Raw genomic sequence first — 26,716 nt, 5'->3', positions numbered from 1 at the left:
CTGGGTTCAGTCCACAGTGTGCCCCCACTCCCTTCCCTGAAGAAAAGATTTAAGTTTTAGTTTGAAAAATGAAATTGGTTCTCATTTGAGACTTGAGCATTCCAATTTTTAATTTGGATTTTGAGATGGAACCCTATAAAAGGACATTCTGGTAATTCTTTGAAATTATGAAGTTTCTAGGGAAGATGCTAAATAGTTTTAAATATTTAATGTGTCCTTTGTATGATTTTTTTCCCCTACCTGTTGTTAAACTTGGCTTCCTGATTTGATATACACATTTCTTTTAAATCTTAAGGGCTAGTTGTCTGAATGATGTTATGGTGATTTTGTACTGTCCTGTTGTTTTTTCTTGAAATTTTCAAATCTTAGGACTGAACATCTGATTGTTTCCAGAATTAATCTCTTTTGGAAATTGAAATTGTCTGGGTTTAACATTTAAATTTAGAATCTCTAAATTTAAAAAAAGATGATGCCTGTGTTAGCCTGAGGGACTGTTCGAGGGCCTAATATGGTAGTTGGTCATTCTTGCAGCTAAAAACTTCATGTGATAAACAGGAGTCTGACCTGGCCGTTGCCTTTTCTCATCTGCAGGTGTGTGTGGTTTCAGCGCGCGCAGCATGGCTGTGGTCATCCGTTTGCAAGGTCTCCCAATTGTGGCGGGGACCATGGACATTCGCCACTTCTTCTCTGGATTGACCATCCCTGATGGGGGCGTGCATATTGTAGGGGGTGAACTGGGTGAGGCTTTCATCGTTTTTGCCACTGATGAAGATGCAAGGCTTGGTATGATGCGCACAGGTGGTACAATTAAAGGGTCAAAAGTAACACTATTGTTGAGTAGTAAAACGGAAATGCAGAATATGATTGAACTGAGTCGTAGGCGGTTTGAAACTGCCAACCTAGATATACCACCAGCAAATGCTAGTAGATCAGGACCACCACCTAGCTCAGGAATGAGTGGCAGGGTAAACTTGCCTACAACAGTACCCAACTTTAATAATCCTTCACCAAGTGTAGTTACTGCTACCACTTCTGTTCATGAAAGCAACAAAAACATACAGACATTTTCCACAGCCAGCGTAGGAACTGCTCCTCCAAGTATGGGGGCTTCTTTTGGGAGCCCAACATTCAGCTCGACCATTCCAAGTACAGCTTCTCCAATGAACACAGTCCCACCACCACCTATTCCTCCGATCCCAGCAATGCCATCTTTGCCACCAATGCCATCCATTCCCCCAATACCAGTTCCTCCTCCAGTACCTACATTGCCCCCTGTGCCTCCTGTGCCCCCGATTCCACCAGTCCCTTCTGTGCCACCCATGACCCCACTGCCACCCATGTCAGGCATGCCACCCTTGAATCCGCCACCCGTGGCACCTTTACCTGCTGGAATGAATGGCTCTGGAGCACCTATAAATCTGAACAATAACCTGAACCCTATGTTTTTGGGTCCATTGAATCCTGTTAACCCTATCCAGATGAACTCTCAAAGCAGCGTGAAGCCTCTTCCCATCAACCCTGATGATCTGTATGTCAGTGTTCATGGAATGCCCTTTTCTGCAATGGAAAATGATGTCAGAGAATTTTTCCATGGGCTCCGTGTTGATGCGGTGCATTTATTGAAAGATCATGTAGGCCGAAATAATGGGAATGGATTGGTTAAGTTTCTCTCCCCTCAAGATACATTTGAAGCTTTGAAACGAAACAGAATGCTGATGATTCAACGCTATGTGGAAGTTAGCCCTGCCACAGAGAGACAGTGGGTAGCTGCTGGAGGACATATCACTTTTAAACAAAGTATGGGACCTTCTGGACAAACCCATCCCCCTCCTCAGACACTGCCCAGGTCAAAATCGCCCAGTGGGCAGAAAAGGTCAAGGTCAAGATCACCACATGAGGCTGGTTTTTGTGTTTACTTGAAAGGGCTGCCATTTGAAGCAGAAAACAAACATGTCATTGATTTTTTTAAAAAGTTGGATATTGTGGAAGATAGTATTTATATAGCTTATGGACCCAATGGGAAAGCAACTGGTGAAGGCTTCGTAGAGTTTAGGAATGAGGCTGACTATAAGGCTGCTCTGTGTCGTCATAAACAATACATGGGCAATCGCTTTATTCAAGTTCATCCAATTACTAAGAAAGGTATGCTAGAAAAGATAGATACGATTCGAAAAAGACTCCAGAACTTCAGCTATGACCAGAGAGAAATGATGTTAAATCCAGAGGGGGATGTCAACTCTGCCAAAGTCTGTGCCCACATAACAAATATTCCATTCAGCATTACCAAGATGGATGTTCTGCAGTTCCTGGAAGGAATCCCAGTGGATGAAAATGCAGTACATGTTCTTGTTGATAACAATGGGCAAGGTCTAGGACAGGCATTGGTTCAGTTTAAAAATGAAGAAGATGCACGTAAGTCTGAACACTTACACCGTAAAAAACTTAATGGGAGAGAAGCCTTTGTTCATGTAGTTACCCTAGAAGATATGAGGGAGATTGAGAAAAATCCCCCTGCTCAAGGAAAAAAGGGCCTAAAGATGCCTGTGCCGGGTAATCCTGCAGTACCAGGAATGCCCAGTGCAGGAATGCCTAGTGCTGGAATGCCTGCTGCAGGCATGCCCACTGCTGGTATGCCTGCTGCGGGCATGCCCGGCGCTGGCATGCCCGCTGCGGGCATGCCTTCTGCAGGAATGCCTGCTGCGGGAATGCCTGGCGCTGGCATGCCTGCTGCGGGCATACCTGGTGCGGGAATGCCCGCTGCAGGACTGCCTGGTGCGGGCCTGCCTGCTGCGGGAATGCCTGGTGCAGGAATGCCCAGTGCCGGAGGTGAAGAACATGCTTTCCTGACAGTAGGATCAAAGGAGGCCAACAATGGACCTCCATTTAATTTCCCTGGTAATTTTGGTGGATCAAATGCCTTTGGGCCACCACTGCCTCCTCCAGGATTAGGAGGGGCCTTTGGTGATGCTAGGCCTGGTATGCCTTCAGTTGGAAACAGTGGTTTGCCTGGTCTAGGATTGGAAGTTCCTGGTTTTGGAGGTGGACCGAATACTTTAAGTGGGCCATCGGGATTTGGAGGGGCCCCTCAGAATTTTGGAAATGGTCCTGGTAGCTTAGGTGGCCCCCCTGGCTTTGGAAGTGGCCCTCCTGGTCTTGGAAGTGCCCCTGGGCATTTGAGTGGACCGCCAGCCTTTGGCCCTGGCCCTGGCCCAATCCATATTGGTGGTCCACCTGGCTTTGGATCTAGTTCTGGGAAACCAGGACCTACAGTAATTAAAGTGCAGAACATGCCCTTCACTGTGTCTATTGATGAGATTTTAGATTTCTTTTATGGCTATCAAGTAATCCCAGGCTCAGTGTGCTTAAAATACAACGAAAAAGGTATGCCCACGGGTGAAGCCATGGTGGCCTTTGAATCTCGAGACGAAGCCACAGCTGCTGTCATTGACTTAAATGACAGGCCTATAGGCTCAAGAAAAGTAAAACTTGTATTAGGATAGCCATTCACATCAGTTCTTTATAGGGTAGATCTTCATATTGCTGTGTTCAATGCATCCAGATTGTTTTCCTAGTATTTTCAGGTTAGAACCTGTGGATTGTTTCAATTGCATATAGATTGGTTTCCATAACAAAAGCATTGGTTGACTGTTTACAGCTCACTACCAGGATGAACATTGCTGTATGTTACAGTAAAGTTATCTGGAGAGAACACAAATGATTTTGGCATACTATTAGAGAAACCATTTGTAAAAACTCAATGACCACATAAAGTTTATCAAGGAGTCTAGATTGGTTTTGTTTCATAATATATGGGATGAAGAAAATAGCAATGTCAGTAGAGCTCATTGAGGGTGCTCCTGCCAGCTACTAAAATATAGAAGTTGGCTACTCTTGGAATTTGGTTTAAAGCTGGACAGATGTGCTTTGTTATAGGGTCAAAGCTTTGTCTAAAGTCTTCATTTTCTTTTAAAATTGAATAAAATCTCTGTATACAGATTCATTGTATGTACCTTTATTGCTTCTTTGAGGATTCTTGCTGTATGGACAGTCCTGCTTCAGACGTTGCTGCTTTGCTTGCCTAATTGACTCATTTGTAAATGAGCAGAACTGTTTTGTTGGGTTTTTTCTTTAAATATGAAACTCCACAATTGGTTTGTGCTATAACCCTGAACTTTTGATTTCTAATGACACACTTAAAACTGTGTGAAATAAGACTTTTGCCATAAAAATAAACTATGGAGTCCTCTACCTACCAGAGCCTTTTTGGTTTAACCGCCAAGTTTTAGTTTAGTAAGTTTAAAAATTGTTTATGTGGTTTGGGTGGCATTGAAACCAGAAAATACTTTTAGTAACCAGTGTTTAAGATGATTGTTCTAGCAATTCCCTTTTGTCCCAACTTCAGTGAAATTTTTTGCCTGAAAGCATACAAAGAGGGATCTATTCATTAGAAAGAGCATTATATTAATCTAGTCTTTTAAAACTGAAGTTGAAATTGTTAGCAATACCATTATAGAATAAAAGATTCATTAGCTGGTCCAGAGGTTTATGTGTGTTTAATCCTGTTAATTTAGAGGCTTTTTGGTATAGTTATTTAATCAGGAGCCTTGTTCTCAAAAATTCTTTATGCAGAGTAAAAGTTTAGCTGCCAGAGAGGAGCAAATTAAGACTCCTTGCCCTTTTATATTCGTTTCTTGGGCATTCAGGACACATAGCTTCTGGTTGGTACGTGTCCTAGTCATAAAAATATTTATCTTGCAATGTCCTGCTCACTGCCACATAGCCTCTATTTAGGGCTTTTTCCCCCCCTTAGTTTAAATTCTCTAAAGATATGTCACATTATATTGTTAATGTACAGAATGGAAGATTGGAGAATTATCATGAAAAACAAATTTTTATCTTTTACATTGCTCTCTTGCCTTGGTTTAAAACATCTCCAACGTTTCCTACAAATCAATGTACTTATAGAGATCTGACCTTTAAAAGAAGTATATCCTATTAAAAATTATGTAGTGCCTTTTTGGTGTTGCAAATCAGTAGAACACTGAAATAAAGCGTCGCCCTTAATTTAGAGTAGCAACAGTTTCACTTGTGAAGATTGTGTACAATCAGAGGATGACAGTACAGGAATTTTGTTTTAGGGAAAGGATTGTTCAAACTCAAAGAAGAGTTGGCTGTGTTGTGGGTCTTTTTGATAATTCACAAACACAAATTTGATATGATAGATCACTAGATACTGCTTCCTCAACTTAAAAAGCAATATAATATTTGTTTATGCTGTTCAATTTAAGCTGTTAAGTAATCTTTTCTCATTCCAAAGACAATGGGAAAAACTTCAGTGCTGCTTGGGAGTCTTGTTTCAACCACAGATTATTTTCCCCGTTGGAAAGCTGACTATTTTCATTTTAGAAAAAAAAAATGGGTTGTTTGAAGATGAAAGTCCTTTTTTCACAATTTATTTTGGTTAAATGTGCTCGTACATTCTTATTAAATATTTCATACACTTTATTGCACCTACTTTGTTATTTCTACATCTTAGGTAAATGCTGAAAAGGAGAATTTGATTTCATTGTTCATCAAATTAAATAAATTTAATAGTGGTTTGTGTAGCAATTGGAGAGAACTATGTTTCATATTTCGTTGAGCCACAACAGTGCTTGTTGTGAAATGTAATTAAATGCTTTGCTGTCTTGGAACTTGATTTTTGTGTATCTGAGACTTATTAACATAGTGCTAACTGCTAAGCATACTGTTTATCTTCTGGGCTTTGGAGTTTCAGGTTTGAAAAATTCTTGAAAATCTTCTGTGAAACTATCCATACATCTCTTCTTACAAATTTTCTCCTAAGAACTAGGTTTGGTGTAGAATTGAATTTATATTATTTTCTTATTTGCTTTGTATGGTATGAAGGATTGTAAAGTTTTGCTCAAAGTTGTGTGCATTTGTAAACACTATCATGGTATTCTCAATTTTTATGTGTAAATTTTATTGTCTGTGTTCGGTGACTTTGACATTAATGGAAGAGCATCTTTTCCATTAGGTTTAATTTTTTTTTCCTCCTACTGAGTTTTTATTGTTCATTTTTCTTTGGGTTTAAAGGATTAGAGAAACTACGAAAAATGTATTTTATAAATAAGCAAATTTGTAACTTTTCTGAAGTTTAGTGAAAGATTTAGTTTACAAGCCTAATTTAGAGGTATGTTCTGTTTTTACACTGTAGCTTGGATATACAATTATTAGTGGCTGGTTTTTGTTTTTGTTTTTTAATGCAACACAGTGTTAAGTGAAATGTAGTTCCTGACTCTGTATTCCAAGTTGTCAAAACATTGACAATGAAAATTCAATTAGAAAACTTGTTATTCAGAATTTCAAATAGTAATAATATTTAATATAGTTAAGGTCAGTCTTAACTCACCAGATGAAAATCTGGGACTGTACGGAAGTAATCAAACATGTACTTTTTAGGTAGAAAGAGTCACCTAGCATAAAAATGAGGAAGCATGACTTAAACTCACTCCATTTTTCTGGATTCTATGATTCTGCACAGGTGTGGGTCAAGTGTGTAAAAAGAAAATTCACTTAATTTTGAGAACACTTAAAAAAACAAGAAATGTAAAAGTCGCTGGTAGTTAAACCTCTTGGAGAGAATTTCTGGCAGTGATTGCTTTAAAAATTATTTCCCACCTTCAGAAAATTTGCCACACTTAAATTGTTTTACTGGCAGTTCTATTAGTAATCCAAACTTTAGAAACTACACACAGTAAAACGGCTCATAGACCATATGTGCCCAGCATTGCCAGCAAATACTGCCTTGGCATCATTCAGCAGATTTTCTTTTGTTTATAAAGATGAAATCTGAATACTGTTCAATAAACTTGTCACAAAATAAAAACAGGCTGATGCTTTTAATGCTTTAACTGCACAAAAGTACTGAGCTATTTTAACATCAGTTTTTTAAACTTCCTGAAAATATTTTGTGCCTTTGGAAAGGTGAATTTTGGTGATCTTGGAGGAGGTAACAATTGTTGCTTTTACTTGTCTGCTAATGCTGAAGTTTGGAAAGAAGAGGATGCCTGGAACGGCAGGGAGGAGTCTTGATACTAGGTCAAATCTGTGATATCCACCTTTTCAGAATTTTAATTTACTGTGTGTGTTTGCTAGTGAACTACTTCATTATGTGGACTTGGAAAGAACAGATACCAGATTCTTCTTTTTCACAGGAGTCTTAAAGGGTCTGTGAATTACCATTTTAAAAAATTGATTACAGTAGGAAAAGAGAAGAGAAATCTTCAAAATAGATTATAATTTTCACACACCTCTACAGCTTTTTCTCTCTTTTTGGATTGCTGTATGAGGTATTTGAGGTGGGGAAGAAAGGAGAGGAATCACAAATATTGCTGCTTTCTGACGTTGATGCTCTGGTTTTAGTCCCTTCCACACTTATTCAACTCCTAAAAAAAATAGTGAATGAGTTTTCATAAACTCCACAGAATTCTTTTTTTTTTTTAAAGTCTGGATTACAGTTGCTGGATCTAGTGGGCTCTTATAACGAAAGCTCTTGAAAAGTGTAATTATTGCTATAGTTTATTCTGTATTTGAATTAGAATAACCAGCTCACTTTAGAGGTATTTAGACTAACATACATAATTCCAGGTAGTAACTGAGCCATTTTACTTTTTTTCCCCTTCCTTCATTTTCTTTTTTTGGGATGTAGTCTGCCCAGGCTGGCCTTGAACTCCTGGGTTCACACAAACTCCTGCCTCAGCCTCCCAAATAACTGGGACAACAGGCACATGCCACCATGAGCCTTTTATAAATAATCAAGGTTGTCCAGGAATTTGAAAAATGACTGAGTGAAATCAACTGCCCACAGATACCTAGCATGGCCTTTACCACCTGAAAGGTGTGGACTCTGATAATGATTGTTTTTCTTGTTGATCACTTCTGTAAATCATTGTTTCTGCTTTCCAGTATTTTACAGCAAGAGTTTATTAATTATGTACATCTATTGACTGTTTTCCCAAAAGTAGAGCTTTTGTGGGATATGGTAGAATCAAACTATGGCTCTGCTTTTTTATTTTAAAAAATTGCTTGATTACAGTTTCATCTTTTTAGTGTAAAATCTGATGGAACACAAAGACTTAATGTAAAGTGTTTTGAAAAGATTGTACTCTGATAGTCACGCAATTAATCTTCTGATGCTAAGGTGACTTTTTCTGAGAAAAACCTGTTCAACAACATAAGCAAGTTCATCTCCTATTGGTGCCTGCTCAGGTAAACATTAATTCTTTTTGTGCCGTTCCTGGGTTTATTCTTGGTGCTTTGAGCTACTTTGTCCAAGAGTCTCAATAGCATCCTAGAATATGGCTCCTTTTCTGGGTCAACATAACTAGTAACCAGCAAACCAAGGTGGCATGCTTTTCTACATCATTGCTCAACTACTGAAGAGTCCAGAAGGAGAAAAAAGCCACCTGATATAAACATTCCAACCCTAAAGCAGCACAGTAGGGCAGCATATTGTGATGGGGAAATCTTATTAACTATATCCCTTAAACTCTGCCTCAGGGACCTCCCGCTAGTGAAAATGTAAGAGACTCAGCTGGCAGTGGTAGAAAAGTGACAAATGGCACAGCAGAGCATTGGAAATGGAACCCCAGTTGTCCAACATGGACTCTAACCTTAGTAAAAAGTTTCAAGTCTTTTTTTTTTTTTAATTTTATTGTTGGTGGACCTTTCCTTTATTTATTGATAGGCGGTGCTGAGAATCGATCCCAGTGCCTCACACATCCTAGGCAAGCGCTTTACCACTGAGCCATGAACCCAGCCCTCAAGTCATTTTCTTGATTAATTGATTGCTAACCATTTCATGTTAAGAGAATGAGATATAGTGACTGGGGGAAATGTATCAATGATACAAGAACATAAATGAAGAGTCAAAGATATTGTATTGGTTTAACTTGTCCCAGTAATGAACTAAGCTATACCTACATAGGTTATCCCTTGGTGTTTCAGTCCCTTTCCATTCTGCTGCCACCAGTGTTCTGCTTTGCCTGCTTATATAGTAAATCTTATGGTAACAAGGACTATGGGTCTCACTTGGACTGAAGATCCCTTGCTGCTCTCTTGGTAACCCTATCCTCCTAATGGGTAGAGGTGGTAGAGATTAGAGATCATTCACTTAGCTCTTGATTAGTGAATAAGGCTTTTTCATACACATTTGTGCTTCATATCAAACGGTAACAGTTACATTATTCTACCACAAATCACCTGTTAGTCCTCAAGAAGTGGGAAAGCTTTAAGAAGGGTGAAGAAATTCAGCTGTTTTTAAAGGGTCTTAAATCATATCAGCTGGCACTGCTGCTGATTTCCTCATATATCTTTGGTTCCACTTTGAAATGAATTATGCCACCCACTGCTACACTCCTCCACATATTGGGTTGCAATGGGGGTGGAAAGATGGCACATACTTCATACATAGCTCCCTCTGCCATCTGACCAGAAGAGCCCCTCTGCTATAAATCTGGCTAAACTGGTTGAAGGATTAATACAACTGCTGTCCTGAAATAGATAATGCTTTGCTTCTGGGGCTGTTGAAATTGGAAACATCTATTACCTTCATGCTTTTAAGACGGTTCAACCTGAATATACATGGTAGCTATAGCTATAACCTATACTAACAACTTTTGAGGGATGTTCTGTACCTAGCACATGGAAAAGAAAGCAAAGTAAGTGTAGAGTCTTCAGATACACATGAAAGTGCTTTATTGTATTTGTACCAGGCACCTCGTGTACCAGAGGAGTTGGGTAAAGGCTTTCCTGAATAGTTGCTGAATGATGTTCAGACAAGAGGAAATGTAAACCAGCCTGTGGCTGCAGTATGATTTCCCTATTGAAATCTCACCTTTACTTCCCAAGCAAGCAAATTTTGGAAACAACTCACCTTAAGTTCTCCCAAATATCCCAAATGAAATATTCCAATGAAGAGTAGGAAGATTTGCATTACAAATAATAGGTTACTTTTCTATGGAATCTGATCTGCTTTTCACCCAGCCCCTCTGGGCCATAAGTCTCTGCACATAGGAGATGGTCAGGAAGGTGGTCTTTCTATTGCATCAGATGCCCCACAGAAAGTAAATTCTAGCAGGGCATGATGGGGCAGAATTGACTACACTGTAAATATTCTTTGAAAATTTTCATATAGATCACATTTTTCTAAGGTGAATTCTACCTTGTTTGCACTATTTATGGTTGCTGTTTAAGATGCATTCCTTTGATGAAGTCCTGAGAATGTGGAGTCCAGCAGTTCCGGCATTCCTGCCCCAGTGGTTAAACAGGGAGAGTGTGATGGATACATAATTCTTTCCCATCTGTGTGCAAGGCTAGTTATTGAAGGTCATGGGAGAGGCCACATGAACCTTACTACTCTCAGTGGACAGGTGGGCTTTAGATTGGGCTGGATTACAAGATGTGAGCTGTTGCTAAAATGGCTGGACAGAGAAAACACACTTTGAAGGAAAATCAGGTTGTGGTTCTGTCAGTTATAGTGACCCGGGAAATATAATTTTCCTCCTGTGGCCTCTGTCTCTTCTATGAAATGGGATTCAACTAGATGATGTCCTCTCCAATTTTAAGCTTCTGCAACCCCAGCTATTCTCTTTTGGAAATCTGTAGTGGGTTTGGACCTTAGATTAGGGGTGAACTCAAGTTTTTGTCTGGATGCTGCTCTACTACTTCTTGTGTGGGAGCAGTCCCACACTGCATCTTGAGAACTTCAGAGTTTAAGTGTTTTCATTTTCCCTTAAGAGGCTGCTAGTTAGGTTTTCTGGATCAGGTATAGCAGAGGCATTGCTCTTAGCTATCGCACGAATCAACAAGGAGTTAATGATAACAGCACAAGGACTCAAAGATGCATTTTCCCTTTTATGAGCAATGAAGGGAGTGTTTCCCAGAGTTAGCCTTACTTATTTGTCCCAATAGCCATATAAATTTGACATTATTACCCCAACTTTATAGGGAAATCAGGAAAGTAACTTGCCCAAGGTCTCATTGATAATGGGGGTGAACAGAATTTTCATAGATGCCTGCATGGCTTCACAGATGCAGCCTATTCCCTGTCTCTTCCTGACTTCAGACCAGGGCGGGATATGGAAGCTACCAGCATAGTCCTCTGTCATAGATACTGACCCTCCCTGCTCCAGCTTTTTCAGTCCCTCAACTGTAAGTATGGTATGGAGAAATGAAGCATTATCTGTTAGCAAGGCCTCTCAGGGTCCATAGTTGAGCTCATGGTCATGGAGAGTAGGCTGGTGCAGGCTGAGTGTAAGCATGTTCAGAGCCTCTAGGCAGAGAAAAACTCCAGCTCCACAACAGTGCAAGCCTGCTTATAGGCAACGCATTCCTTCCCAGTCTGGTTTGCCTTCCTTATCCAATTCTCAAACTAGGATTCTAGAGTTGGGCACAGGTTAGACTTGTTCAACTTTGGGTAAATCTGTAGGGATGTTGAAGTTAAACTGCAGTGTTGCCAAATGTTGTATGGCAGCCAGACTTCTTAGTATGTACATTTAAACCAAATTTATTGGTTAAAATTTTAGTTGACATGGTTTTAGTGGCCCTGAATCATACATCTGAGTAAAGAATATAATTTTATAGTAAAGCTTTATACTTTTAGTTCAGTTTGTGACCTATGGGGCTGCCGATTTAAATTTGGAGAATCCTTGGGTTAGAATGCCTCGAGGAGTCCGAGAAGGAAAGGAATGGTGGTGTTTGTAGTCTTTTTTTCAATCATGGGAAGAGTATTCAGTGGGTGGTGTTTCTTCCATCGGGAGCCTATAGAGGATTTCCTGATTCACTTCCAAAACTTGATCCAGCATTTGAGCTGCTCCAGCATGCCAAGGTAGGCAACAGGTGTGAGCGTGGCTTTGGTTGTTGGAGGAGTGATCCTACCGCTCAAGACACTTGATCCTCTCTTTCTCCTTGCAGCCTCTCTCTACAATTTCTGTACCATGACTTAGGGTGGATAAAGAAAGGGAGGTAGTAATTGCAGGCTGGTGCCTTTCTTGATTAGGCTTTTGGGAGGGAAGAGGGTAGTGCATCTCCTAAGCTTGAAAGACAGATAAATTTCAGCTCATGTGGCATTGAATTGAATCTGTCTCAACCCATGAGAAAAGATAGGTTCTTGGATTTATGAAGAGCAGGGTTAGAACCTCCCAAGGCAGGGAAACAGGTGCAATTAAAAAAAAAAAAAAAAGACAAGTCATCCCTATTATCAGAGTGAAATACCCTGTTGTGAACTGCTCCCAGGGGAGACAAACCCTAACCCTAACTTTAACTGTAGTTTTAAACTTACCAAGGCCACTTGTTCACACAGTTCCTTAATATTTAACAATTGGCTCTTGTAAGTTATACCAGCCTGCTTTAGCACACTAATGCAAACTTCCCTCAGTTGTTTTGAATTTCCATTTTGTGTTCAAGTTTATTGTCTGTAGCAGAAGATAACTGAAGTACCATTTTTTTAAAATATATTTTTGTTGTAGATGGACAAATACCATTATTTTGCTTATTTTTATGTGGTGCTGAGGTTTGAACCCAAGGCCTCACACATGCCAGGCAAGCACTTTACCACTGAGCCACAACCTCAGCCCCCTGAAGTGCCATTTATGCTGCTACTTTATGCTAAAGAAGTTTAGTCATTTAACTGACAAATAGCTGGAGAAACATTGAGAAAATACTGTTGTGTGGAATGAATGGAGTATGGTACCCTAGAGTAAGAAGTTGTTGAGTGCTAGAAAGATAAAAGGGGGGTCTATGTGAGCTAGGCTTGAAGGATACTAATAATAGCCAACACGTGCTGGTAACAGCCTATCATACACCTTGCATACATAACATTAATCTATTAATAATATTCCCTTACATTTGAGGAAAGAGGCTTAGTAAGATTAAGTATTTTGCCCAAGTTACATGAGTAAGATGTAATCTGGTACAGTAGTATTGTACTGTGGCTAGGAAGGACTACAAACAGTGTAGGAAGCCTTGTCACTTCGCTGAAGAACCCATGCAGTTACTATTGATTACTATTGAATATAAATGGAAGGGAGGATCTTGCAAGAAAACTGTATTCCAAAGTTTTAGACTAGTGGTAGAGTCAGACTATTTGTATTTAGCACTTATTTCACTTAACCATGTATGTAGTTTTACCCAAATCCCATTTTCCTTCTCTGCCTATTTATTTCTGACATTTTGTGAATTCTGAGTTACAAAATTGAGAGTGAATACGGTTTCTTTAAGGGATAGTGTGTGAATGTACCCTATCGGGGTCCAGGGCTTGGAAAGTATTGAGGTTGACTGGGGGTGAGTAGAAGAAAGAAAAATACGAAGAGAAGCAGCAGGGAATGTGACTTCCAAATGGCAAAAAGTAAAGGCAGAAAATAGCTGTTTGCATCTGCAATTCCCAAGTAGCTTCAGATGGAAAGGTGAGGATAGCTGGAAGTACCAAGAGATAATAAAATTTGTCTTTTCTGTTGGATATTCCTAAAAAGCTCACTTCCCCTTTGATGGCTTCAGCAGCAGGTCAAAGCTAGATTAGAGTCATTTCCAAGGATCCTTGGGTTATCACTCATTTCCTAGAATTCATTAATACAACATATGCAGATATTAATACAGCATCTGCTATTTGCCAGGCACTGTAATGGGAATCAGGCAGATCTGGATTTACAGTCTAGTGAGAAATATTTAATAAGTAAGTTATACATTTTGATAGGTTTTGAGTAACTTGGGTTTTTTTAATTTTTTTTTTTTTTTTTTTTTTTTTTGGTGTAAATGGACAAAACGCAATGCATTTTGTTTTTATGTGGTGAGGATCGAACCCGGGTCCTGCCCGTGTTAGGTGAGCGCTCTACCACTGAGCCACAATCACAGCACTGAGTAGGTTTTATTGGGTTTGAATCAGGCAATTTTTTTTTTAGTTGTTGATAGACCATTATTTTATTTATTTATATGTGGTACTGAAAATCAAACCCAGTGCCTTGCACATGCTAGGCAAGTGCTGTACTACTGAGCCATAACCCCAGTCCCCAAATCAGGCAATTTTTTAAAAATATTTTTTTAGTTGTAGTGGACACAATATTTTATTTATTTTTATGTGGTGCTGAGGATCAAACCTAGCGCCTCACACATGCTAGGTGAGCTCTCTACCACTGAGCCACAGCCACAGCCCTGAAAACAGGCAATTTTTAACCCCAGCATAGAGAACAGATTAGAGGGTCCTGAATGAAAATGGCCAATTAGTTAAACATAAGATACTGGTTGATAGAAGAACACACAAAAGATCTTGTGAGTACTAGCCAGACCTCTCTTACAAAATAAAATCTTAATTTTCTGGCTTTTATTGACCCACTTAAATGTGATATGTAAGATGTTTTTGTAAAATCCTGATTCTAAAAAATTCAAAAGCCCCATAGGGTTAATTATGCACTATATGAAAAGTGAATGAGTTTGGTTTAAACTGTGTAGTTATTCAGGGACAGGAAAGAAGAGTGACCAGGAGTGAGCCAGAAGTTTTATCAGATTTCCAAGTAGAGATAAGCTTGGAGGTAGAGTTTCAAGGACTAAAGATTTGGAAGAGATTAATAATCCCATGGATTATAGATCATTTTAAGGAGAATGATCAAAAGATAGAAAACTGCAGGTTATAAACATCTGTAGAGAGTTGGCCAATTCCAGTAAAAAACAAAAGGAGGCAGATCCGTGAAAAATAATAAAACTGGTTGCACAGGAGGCTCGGGCCTTTGAGAATAGAAGCCAAGCTCTCTTAGTACCATTACATCCTCAAGAGTCCTGTTCCATATGCACCTGGGCCCATAGGACTAACGTTGGGATTTTGAGTCTCAGTTCAAAAAAGAAACTGAAAATGGATGGACTATATCTGGATGTAGGGAAAGTGGTGTCATGGTCATGACTAGAAAATAATTTTCTACTTCTCCAGAACATAAGGCCTAGCACAGGAAGAAGCTCCTGGCTCACTCTATGTATTTGGTCTTCTCTGGGGGAATCTTTAAGAAGATGGCACTTGGCAGATGTAGCCTATCAACTCAGATAATCACTGCTAATTCTTTTGTTGCTTACCACAAAGTCTTAAAAGGGGAAGGAGCTATAATCTTCTAACTTTCCAACATTTTATTATAAAAAACTTTCAACATGCAGAAGAGTTGAAAAGAATTGTACGGAATTCTCAAGAATATGACCTCCACTTAGATTCTATAGTTTTTCCTTTGTTTCACTACATATCTCTCCATTCAACAATCCAGTTTCTTTCTGGTGCATAAAGAAATTGTAGGATCAGTATACTTCTCCCATAAACATTTCAACATGTCTTTAGAAAAGTATTTGTGGGTTGTGTTTATTAATTTACATACAGTCAAATGTTATACAACAAAGTGTATCATTAGATAAAAAGTGATAAGTGCATATATTTCTGTGGTCTACAGTCAGATCATGATAAAGAAATACCTCCATTCCCTTCTAGAATTCTTTCTTGCTCTTCTCAGTCAATATTGTTCCCTCCCCTGGCAAAGAAGGGAGGATAATTACTGTTCTGAATTTTATCATACATTAGTATTGCCTCTTCTAAAACTTCATAAATAGAATCTATATACTTTATCCTTCAGATTTATCCATGTGACATTAATTTTGTTGTTGTTGAATAGTTTTTAATATATATCCATTCTCATTGATGGATGTTGAGGTTCTTTGGCATTTGAGGCTTTCATGGATAAAACTGCTATGAAGCTGTGCGTGGTGGTGCACGCCTATAATCCCAGCAGCTCGGGAGGCTGAGACAGGAGCATTACAAGTTCAAAGCCAGCCTCAGCAACAGCGAGGCCCTAAGCAACTCAGTGAAACTCTGTCTCTAAATAAAATACAAAATAGAGTTGAGGATGTGGCTCGTGGTTGAGTGCCCCTGAGTACTTAAATCCCTGGTCCCTCCCCACCAAAAAAAAAAGCCTGAATAAATTTTTGTGGACATAATCTTTTCATTTCTTTTGGATAAACACCTTTGAGTAGGTATATGCTCTTGGGCTAGGTATATGTTTGGTTTCCTGATAAGTTTTCCAGATTGTTTTCCATTGTGTTACATTTATTGCTTTCACTAATGGTGTAAGAGCCCATATCCTTGCCAATATTTAGTGTTGTCCATAATTTTACTTTTAGCTGTTGAGGTAGGTTTGTAATTTATCTATCTCCTTGGTTTTATTTTGCATTTCCCTGATGACTAGTGGTGTGGATCACTTTGTTTGCTTATTTCAGATGCATGTGTTTTTTGGGGGGGTGGGCAGTAACCAGGGATTGAACTCAGGGGCACTCGACCACTGAGCCACATCCCCAGCCCTATTTTGTATTTTTATTTAGAGACAGGGTCTCACTGAGTTGCTTAGTGCCTCAATTTTGATGAGTTGGCTTTGAATTCAGCCTACTGTCTCAGCCTCCTGAGCTGCTGGGATTACAGGTGTGTGCCACTGGGCCTGACTTCGTGTGTTTTTTTGTTTTTGTTTTTGTTTTTAATGAAGTATCTGTCAATCTCTTGTCCATTCTTTAAATTGATTGTCATTTAACAGAGTTATAGGAGTCCTGCGTTTGAAATTTTAAGCTCAATATTATAAGAATAGGGAAAATTTACTGCTGGACGTCAGTTCAAATGAAAAAGGCCTGAAGTATGAGATGATCAAAAAACATATTCACCATCCATTCAGCAAATGATTATGAATACCAGCTGTGTACTACGTACTAGTAATTGGAGTATAGAGATAATATCTAGCAGTACTTAAAAAGAGCCCATAGTTTAAAAGACAGACAAAACTCAAAATTCAGGGGAAGTGGTTTCAACATTAAATCAGTCATTGAATATTTGCTATAGGGTAAGTACTTTTATAAGTACTGGAGATAAAGAAGTAGACAAACAAAGCATGGTCCCTGGTCATCTTGTTTTCTGGACTATGGAGGGAGTAGCTCAGAGGCCCTGAAATGGAGAATCAGATTGATGTTGTACATTTGTGGTTCAGATAGGAAGTTACCTGGAGCATACTTGCTTGGGTGGCTAGATGTTTAGTTAGGCAAGGATTTGATGTTGCAGGCCTTATGGACCATGGTTAGAACTTTGAATTTTATTTTATTTTAAATATTTATTTTTTAGTTGTAAGTGGACACAATATCTTTATTTCATTTTTAATGTGGTGCTGATGATCAAACCCAGTGCCTCACATGTGCGAGGCGAGCACTCTACCACTGAGCCACAACCCCAGTCCTTTTTGAATTTTATTTTGAGTATTATGGGAAACCATTCCAGAGAATGGCATGATCTGATTTCTGTTTGGCTAGTCAACACAGTATTGTGTGTGTGGTTGCAGAAAGACTGGTTAGTTATCCAGAAGAGGGGAAATATGAAATCCTACTTAGGGAAGATAGGCAAGGATTCATAATGGAATAATGTCATATCAGAGCCTTGGATGACAAGATATTTGCTATACAAGAAATTAAGATTTGTGTTTGTGTTTGTGTTTGTGTTGATGAACCAAAAATAACTTTGGATGACTAGTTGAGTAGGTGAATGTCAAGAGATAGGGCTTAAAAGATAAAAGAACTAGAATTGCAGGGTTACCACATTTTAGTGCTCAGTTCTGTTTAGGTACATGCTCTGGAGTAGTTGTAACAGGGTGGCTTGCTAGGGAATTTGACTCTGAACTTAAGGGCCATGGTCATCTATACAGGGCTTTTAATTATGGTAGAGACTTTTTTTAAGCTGGCATCAGTGATGATTAGATGGGACATTGCTAGGGAGGAAAAATCAAATGGGAGGCAAGAGACATTGAGGCTTGATATTAGGGACTATTAACTGGAAGTCAAGACTTTGAGCAAAGAATGAATTGTCAAAGAGGATCTGAGGAATAAACTGGAGGAAAAAAAGCTAATGAGGCCCCTTTAAAAAAAAAAAAAAAGTCTAAAATAAACCAGGCACAGTGGCACATGCCTGTAATCCCAGTGATTTGGGAAGATGAGGCAAGAAGATCACAAGTTTGAAGCCAGCCTCAACTAAGACCCTGTCTGAAAATTAAAATAAATAATACATTGGGCTGGACATGCTCAATGGAAAAGTACCACAAAACAGTATGAAATATGAAACTACAGAAGAATATATAGAGTACATAAATTTCCACCTCATTCCACTTCTCCAGAGTACTTAAAATTACATTTAAAATAATTATAGTTGTACAGAATGCCTTTATTTTATCTATTTTTATGTGGTGCTGAGGATCAAACCTAGTGCCTCATGCATGCTACGTAAGCACTCTGTGTGTTGAGCTACAGCTCCAACCCCTAAAATCACTTTTTTTTGTAGTTGGACCAACACTTAATTTCACTTGTTTATTTTTGTATGTGGTGCTGAGGATCGAACCCAGGGTCTCGCACGTGCAAGGCAAGCGCTCTACCGCTGAGCCATAGCCCCAGCCCTAAAATCACATTTTAAAAAAATATTTTTTTGTTTTAGTTATAGATGGACACAATACCTTTATTTTATTTATTTTTCATGTGGTGCTGAGAATAGAACCCAGTGTCTCACATGGGCTAGGCAAGCAAGCACTCTGCCACTGAATCACAGCCCCACTTTTTTTTGGTCCCTGGATTGAACCCAGAGGCACTCTATCATTGAGACACGTCCTTAGCCCTATTTTTTTTTTTTTTTTTTTTTTTTTTTTTTGGTACCAGGGATTGAACTCAAGGGTACTCAACCACAGGCCCACATCCACAGGCCAGTTTTATATTTTATTAGAGACAGGGTCTCACTGAGTTGCTTAGTGCCTTGCCATTGCTGAGGCTCCCTTTGAACTTGTGATCCTCCTGTCTCAGTCTCCTGTGCCGCTGGGATTACATACAGGTGTGCACCACTGTGCCCGGCTTATTTTGTATTTTATTTAGAGACAGGATGTCACTGAGTTGCTTTGTGCCTCACTTTTGCTGAGGATGGCTTTGAACTTGCAATTCTCCTGCCTCAGCCTCTCAAGCTGCTGGGATTACAGGCGTGTGCCACTGTGCCCAGCTCTAAAATCACATTTATTTGTTGTATCTTTCATTTTCCTGTATGTGTTTATTTTTTGTGTATATCCAATTCTTTGTATATATGCTTATACACATACAGTTGAATTAGTGTCATACCCTGTTTTTTACAACTTAGTATTATCAGATAATACCAATATAATTTGATTAGTCTACCTTTAAGCTGTTGCAGATTTTCTGCAGTAGTGAAATGAGCATTCTTTTTCATTTGTCTCTATACTGTGCAAAGAGTATAAGAAATAAAATAAGGCTTTCCCTGATAGTCCAGAGTGGGAAAGAAGTAGGACTAATGGGTAAAAGTGGGAATTCTGCAGACTCTGGTCAGTGTGGATAGGACTTTATGGAACAGAACTTTCATATGAATGGGTTGTAAGAATGGTGGGTTTTTCATCATTGGATGCATTCAAGCAGAGGTCAAGGTGCTATGGAGGGGTAAGTTGACTTCTAAGAATCTTCAACTTTAGTTAACAGCATTCCAAATAGAAACCATGAGGGATCAAGATTGGTGCAGTGGTCTGGGTGTGGAGAGAGCTTGACTGAGGGTCAGTGTAAGGATGGCTGTGGCTGGAAGCATCCTGAGAATACTGTTGGGGAAGTTGGAATGTTACAGATGGTCTTCAGATGTATGAGCAGGGGAACATAGGAATAGTAAGAAGTCTGAAGACGATTGGTACGGTGGCTTTAGGAGGAAGAACTATATTGGAGCCAAATTATGATTCATGCAAGTTAGTGTGTCCAGCGGAGGAACTGGGTAGATGTTGAAGCTTTGTGCTGCTTGATTTGGGAAGCAAGAGGCCAGTAAGAGCTGGGTGGGCTTAAAGTTCAGGCTGGAAACAGCCTTTTGGGTTGCATTCAGCAAATATTGTCTGGGTGCTTGGGACACAGCAATGAACAGAACAGATAAATACTCCTTCCCTCACAGCATTTACATTCTAGTGTGGGAGATAGATTATATAGATAAAAATATATGTAATTTGTTAGACACTTATAAATGCTAGAGTGAAAAAGCAGGAAAGGAATATGTGATGTGCCAATGATGGTAGGCTTGGAATTTTAGAGTGGCTTGAAAGGAGAGCCTTTTCATTTCATAGCAAAGAAGATGATACTGAATGAGGGGTTGGGGAGGGGAGCAACAAGCCATGCAATAATATGTGGAAAGATGTGGTTGGCTTATTTGAAGAATGGCAAGCTGGGTAGCTAGAATGAGTGAACAGGAAAGAAGGTGTTAGACCAGGTTAGAGAAATGTAAGAGCAATGGAAAATCTTTAAAGGGTTTAGGCAAAGGTTTATGCTGTTTATTTTTATTTATTTATTTATTTATTTTGATGGGCCTTTATTTATGTACATGTGGTGTTGAGAATGGGACATATTCTAGGCAAGTGCTCTACCACTGAGCTACAACCTCAGCCCAGGCAAAGGTTTTGACTTGACAAGGAATGTGTGTTTTGCTAGGGATTGAACCCATGAGTGCTCTACCACTTTTTAACTGCATCACCTCGGTTGGGATATTGAGAATAGCCTTTTGGGGTGGAGATGGGGCAGTGGAAATGTGGGATGGCATAGGATATGGGAGTCCAGAGGCTAATACTGTAATTTAGGTGAGGAATAACAATGACATGGACTAAATAGTGGCAGTGGAAATGTTGAGTTGGACACGAACAGCTGATTTTAGATTAAGAGAATGGGTGAAGCTGGGTGTGGGTGTGATCCCAATGACACAGGTGGCTGAGGTAGGAGAATTGCAAGTTCAGTGCCAGACTCAGCAACTTAGGACTTAACAAGTCCCTAAGCAACTTAGTAAGACCCTGTCTTAAAATTTTAAAAAGGGCTGGTGATGTGGCTCAGTGATTGAGTGCTCCTGGGTTTGATTCCTGGTATTAAATAAAATAAAAAATAAAGAGAATAAGTGGGTGAATCAACTGTACTCCAAGATGTTGGTGCCCAGGGTGGCAAGTCATTGAAGCAAGAGCTTTTTTGGGAGCAGTATCTGGATCATGGTTGCATTGATGACAATATGGGACTAGAACTTGGATTAGGGTCTGACCTAGGGCCCGTAAAGGTTCAGAATGAGATTCATTGGTTTCTGCAAAGATTAATGTTGGAGTACAAGACTGGGATTAGGATCAGTGTTTGAGTGAGGATTACTTAGGAGTCAAAAGCTATTTCCCCTTTTCAACAACTTCTTGTCATACTCTTTGAGAAAAGGATTGGTTGTAATCATTGAATCTGTGCCATTGAGGTTGGGGATATTGAGGGTATAGGGCCTTTTCTTCCTTGGGTGTTCTGGGAGTGGATGCCAGCTCATCTCTGCCTGGGTGAAAATGCTGACCTTTCCAACTGGGACCTACAGTCAGGGAAGGGTGAAGAATGGTCCTGGTGCTTGACTGAGCTCTTTTCCTCCAGATGGCCAACTGTGTGACCTTGGTTCAGCTGTCCATTTCCTGTGACCACCTCATTGACAAGGACATCAGCTCCAAGTCAGACCCACTCTGCGTCCTTTTACAGGATGTGGGAGGGGGCAACTGGGCTGAGGTGAGGTGGGCCTTGGAGGTTATGGAGGGAGGTTAGGTTTAGGTTTTAGGATGAAGGGTGTGTGATTGTGATGCTTATTGGCCTTTGCCCTCAGCTTGGCCGGACTGAGCGAGTACGGAACTGCTCAAACCCTGAGTTCTCCAGGACTCTGCAGCTCGAGTATCACTTTGAGACAGTCCAGAAACTACGCTTTGGAATCTATGACATAGACAACAAGACACCAGAGCTGGGAGATGATGACTTCCTAGGGGGAGCTGAGTGTTCCCTGGGACAGGTATGTAGGGCCAGGGATTAGAATCCTTTAGTAAGTGCCCTCTGAGATAATCTAGGCTTCTAGGCTCCCTGGAGGTAGGGGGGACAAGAGGACCTGGCTGTCTGGCATTGAAGCTTCCTTGGCCTATTTTGCCATAGATTGTGTCCAGCCAAATGCTGACTCTACCCTTGATGCTGAAGCCTGGAAAACCTGCTGGGAAGGGAACCATCACGGTAAGCCCCAGCAAGGGCCAGGTAGGAATTTAGCAACAATGAAGTTTTCATGAGGTAACAGAATCCTTCCTATCTAGGTCTCAGCTCAGGAGTTAAAGGATAGTCGTATAGTAACAATGGAGGTAGAGGCCAGAAACCTTGATAAGAAGGTACATCTGGGAGGAGGCCCTGGGGACCCAAGATTATAAAGGGTGGGGGTGGTTAATAGGGGATAGGATGGGTGTGGGGCTGGCAAAGTGGTTGTTTCTTCCTGAGTCTTGTAACAAGTCTTGTGGCATTGACAGGATTTCCTGGGAAAATCTGATCCATTTCTGGAGTTCTTCCGCCAGGGTGATGGGAAATGGCACTTGGTGTACAGATCTGAGGTGCGAGATCCTGGGATTAGGTGGGGGAAGAGTAGGAGAGAATCTCTTGGGCTTGCAAGGTTTGGAACACAGGGAAAAAGAGACTGCAGGTGGGTGTGGAAGGGCAGCAACTTCACACAGGCTCACGTGGGCCAGGCCAGAGCTCACTGGAAGCCTTGCCCTCCACCTCCAGGTAATTAAGAACAACCTGAATCCTACCTGGAAGCGCTTCTCAGTTCCCTTTCAGCATTTCTGTGGTGGAGACCCTAGCACGCCCATCCAAGTAAGGAGCTTGCTTCCTGAATGAACTGAGCAAGGGAGAAGAGCCTGGAGAAGGACTTCTAACCTGTCTCCTTTATCTATATACACACACCTTTCCTCAGGTACGCTGCTCAGACCATGACAGTGATGGGTCACATGATCTCATTGGTATTTTCCACACTAGCTTGGCCCAACTACAGGCAGTCCCGGTGAGTCTGTTAACGCTGCTTAGGTGTATTGAGGTGGGCTTAGATGGCTAATCCAAGGGAATAGTGGGAACAATGCAGCTTGGGAGATTTTTACCCTAATTTTCCTCTCCTTACCAGGCCGAGTTTGAATGTATCCACCCTGAGAAGCAGCAGAAAAAGAAAAGCTATAAGAACTCTGGAACTATCTGTGTCAAGATTTGCCAGGTGAGACAGTAGCTTATGGGATCAATGGGCTATGAACCCTGAGCTCCAAGATTCCATCCCCCTTTTACCTGATTAGGCATGACACTGGTTTCATATGCAGGTAGAAACAGAATATTCCTTCCTGGACTATGTTATGGGAGGCTGCCAAATCAACTTCACTGTAAGTTGCCTTACCAGAGACAAGAGAATCAACCCTAACCCTAACCTTAACCCTTCAGCTCCCTTCCTGGCCTCTTCCCAGGTAGGTGTTGACTTCACTGGCTCCAATGGTGATCCCTCCTCACCTGACTCCCTGCACTACCTGAGTCCTACAGGAGTCAACGAATACCTGACAGCACTATGGAGTGTGGGCAGTGTAGTTCAAGACTATGACTCGTGAGTACCCGTTTCTCTTGGCCAGTCCCACTCCCTACAGATGCTTCAACCTCTGGGTTTACAATCCCCTCACTGCCTCTTCCCCAACTCACTGTCTTTCTACAGGGACAAGCTGTTCCCAGCATTTGGATTTGGGGCCCAGGTACCCCCTGATTGGCAAGTAAGCTCTCTCCCCGATCCCACTCCACCCCACTGCCTCCCCCGCTTCCCGTTTTTTCTTGTAGCTGTAAATGGACAGAATGCTTTTTATTTATTTTTTTAAATATATTTTTTTAAGTTATTGACGGACCTTTATTTTATTTATATGTGGTACTAGGAATCAAACCCAGGGCCTCACAAGTACAAGGCAAGCTCTCTACTGCTGAGCTACAACTCCAGCCCCAGAATGCCTTTATTTTGTTTATTTTTATATTTTGGTAAGGATCAAACCCAGTGCCTCATGCATGTTAGACAAGTGCCCTGCCCCACTGAGCTACAGCCCCAGCCCCCATTTTTGTTTTTAGTTTCAGAATCCTAACTTGGGGGGGGATGTAGTTAACTTACTTGCTGCCTTGAAGGGGATGCATCCCTGTAGGCATGTATATGTCAAGCTTAGGACTAAATAGCTCCTGGTATATACCATAGGGTTTTTTCTTCTTTTTTGCACATGCTGTACCATTGAGCTACACCCACTCGGCATAATAATGGTGAGGGGGACATGGGAAGGAAGGAGACTGACTCATTTTCATTTTTGCCTTCAGGTTTCACATGAATTTCCCTTGAACTTCAATCCCAATAACCCATATTGTGCAGGTAAGTTCCCTCTATCCTCCATTGTGAAGCAGATCTCTCCACTCCTGAGTGGTGAGCCTCTGGCAGAGAAAGCAGGTGGGGAGGTGGCTGACACTTTGTCTAGAGGAGTAGATTTTAGAGCTAGCCCTCTGGAGTCAAATCTTAATCATACTACTTACTAAACTATATGACTTGGGGAAAGTTGCTCACCTCTGTGTGTTTGGGCTTTGCAATAAATGTAAATATTGTAAGTTATTGAGTACTGAAGAAATTAGAAGTAAAGCAGTAAATAGGAAGCAGTAATCCTGACAACATAAGTGCTCTCAGAATTGGTAGCTGTTATTGTTATTATTTGTTGCCTAGCGATTCACAGGACATCATTAGAAACCTTGATGCCTCCTCTGCAGGGGGTATTTTGCTAGTCTTCCAAGCCCTTTTAGTATTTTTTTTAGTTGTTGATCAACATTTATTTTTTATTTATATGTGGAGCTGAGGATCAAACCCAGTGCCCCATGCATGCTAGTCAAGTGCTCTGCCACTGTACTACAACCCCAGCCCCTAATTAATGTCTTTTTTTTTTTTTTTTTGAAAGAACTTTTTAATATTTATTTTTTAGTTTTCGGTAGAAACATCTTTTATTTTTATGTGGTGCTGAGGATTGAACCCAGCGCCCTGCGCATGCCAGACAAGCGTGCTACCACTTGAGCCACATCCCCAGCCCTAATTAATGTCTTTTGACAAGAAACTTTGAAGCTGTTTAAATGCGCAGTTAAACATCAACCTTTACCCTTTAGATTTAATATCCATTGGTGAACCTCATTGGAATCAGTACTATGATAAATGATTTATATTTCTTCTTTTTTTATTTATTGAGCTTTTTCTTCTTCCCTAGTAATATCTGTATTGATTCTTACTGTATTAGATTATAATTTTTACTTTAGTAGGTTATAATGATGCTTAATTCAAGCCATTATTTTAGGCAATTTTCCTCCTCTCTTTGTATAGAGTTAAGTACCCAGGGTTACAGGGTGAATGAAATGCATCTACATTCCCAAATCTTCTGGCCAGGGTACTGATTTCAGGATCAGCCTAATCTTGAGAGGTCAAGTATTTTATAATGTTTCTTGCCCTTGTTCTCTACAGGCATCCAGGGCATTGTGGATGCCTACCGCCAAGCCCTACCCCAAGTACGCCTCTATGGCCCCACCAACTTTGCACCCATCATCAACCATGTGGCCAGGTTTGCAGCCCAGGCTGCATATCAGGGGACTGCCTCGGTGAGGGTTGTGGGTATTGTAGCAATGGAGTAGTGAGGGCTGTGCATCAAGGGACTTTTTATGTATGGGAGTGTGTGGCTAAAGTAGAGGAGTTTGGGAAAGAGGATCTGACTCAGTGCATGAATGGGCTTACCCCCAGCAATACTTCGTGCTGTTGCTGTTGACTGATGGTGCTGTGACAGATGTGGCGGCCACATGTGAAGCTGTGGTGCATGCCTCGAAACTGCCCATGTCAGTGATTATTGTGGGTGTTGGTGGTGCTGACTTTGAGGCCATGGAACAGCTTGACGCCGATGGTGGGCCTCTGAGGACACGCTCTGGAGAGGCATCTGCCCGCGACATAGTACAGTTTGTGCCTTATCGCAAATTCCAAAATGTGAGTGGGCGTGAATCTGGGGGTTTACTCTTCCTGATATGGGTTGAGGCTCAGGACTTTCATCAAAGTCTTAGGGTTGGGTCTTTGGTTTTGTGTCCTTCCTTGGGTGTGAGATGTAGACCTTAGGAAGCTGTTGTAGGCCCCCACTGACCTTGCCCTTCTTCTCCTGGCAGGCTCCTCGGGAAGCATTGGCTCAGACTGTACTTGCAGAAGTGCCTACACAGGTGGTCTCCTACTTCAAGGCCCAAGGTTGGGCCCCATTCAAGATGCCTCCATCCCCCGCCAAGGGTCCTGTCCAGACCCCACAGGTCTAGATTCCCTTGGAGGGTGGGCTATGGCTAGACCAGGTCCTTAGCCTTGTACCCCCAAGATTCTCTGGGCTATGGCCCAACCCTAGACTCTCCCCCCATGCTAGCACTTTATATTTGATACTTTTATACTGGCTTCTGCTATTGCTGCTCTTCCTGTTTGTCCCTTATCATTTAATAAAGACCAGTAAAAGACCACTGCTGTGCCACTCTGTATTTTGGGTAAGATTCCATTAGCAATGTTTACTTCTCTGAACTTCAGGGGTGCTGATCCTGAATGATGCCTAAAGATGGGTATTTCTAGCCAGATTTCTGTTCCTTCCAAAGAAGCTGACTAGTTTTGAAAATACAAAGTCTGAATATAAGGGAAACACACAGCCTTTCCTTTTAAGGTGTAACGGGCTATATTACACTTCCTAGAGGAGGGAGCAGTGGTAGTTCTGGTCCTAAATATAGGCTATAAAACCTGAAT

General features: G+C 40.8%; 1 protein-coding gene across 10 annotated transcripts in view; it reads left to right on the top strand.

Annotated features, from left to right (window-relative positions):
* The window catches only part of LOC114100560 (RNA-binding protein 12), a 34,428-nt gene extending 7,986 nt beyond the window's left edge, over positions 1 to 26,442 (top strand). For 4 of the 10 annotated variants that reach the window (XM_071608883.1, XM_071608882.1, XM_071608885.1 and 1 more), the window contains exon 3: positions 592 to 5,698. In XM_071608883.1, coding sequence (XP_071464984.1) covers positions 618 to 3,500 — 2,883 coding nt within the window. In that variant the 5' untranslated portion in view covers positions 592 to 617 and the 3' untranslated portion in view covers positions 3,501 to 5,698. Of the gene's footprint in view, positions 1 to 591; positions 5,699 to 21,504; positions 21,634 to 21,727; positions 21,908 to 22,044; positions 22,120 to 22,196; positions 22,269 to 22,403; positions 22,485 to 22,656; positions 22,747 to 22,846; positions 22,934 to 23,050; positions 23,138 to 23,237; positions 23,298 to 23,378; positions 23,513 to 23,617; positions 23,673 to 24,252; positions 24,305 to 25,426; positions 25,561 to 25,699; positions 25,937 to 26,109 lie in introns of those variants that run through there. The other 6 variants (XM_027945332.3, XM_027945335.3, XM_027945333.3 and 3 more) reach the window with 4 other exon arrangements.
* The last annotated feature ends 274 nt before the right edge of the window (positions 26,443 to 26,716 follow it).

Source organism: Marmota flaviventris, chromosome 2 (genome assembly GCF_047511675.1).
Source record: "Marmota flaviventris isolate mMarFla1 chromosome 2, mMarFla1.hap1, whole genome shotgun sequence".
Classification (NCBI taxonomy): Eukaryota; Metazoa; Chordata; class Mammalia; order Rodentia; family Sciuridae; genus Marmota; species Marmota flaviventris.
Note: the sequence above shows the minus strand (reverse complement) of the source record. Positions and strands in the feature narration are given on the sequence as shown.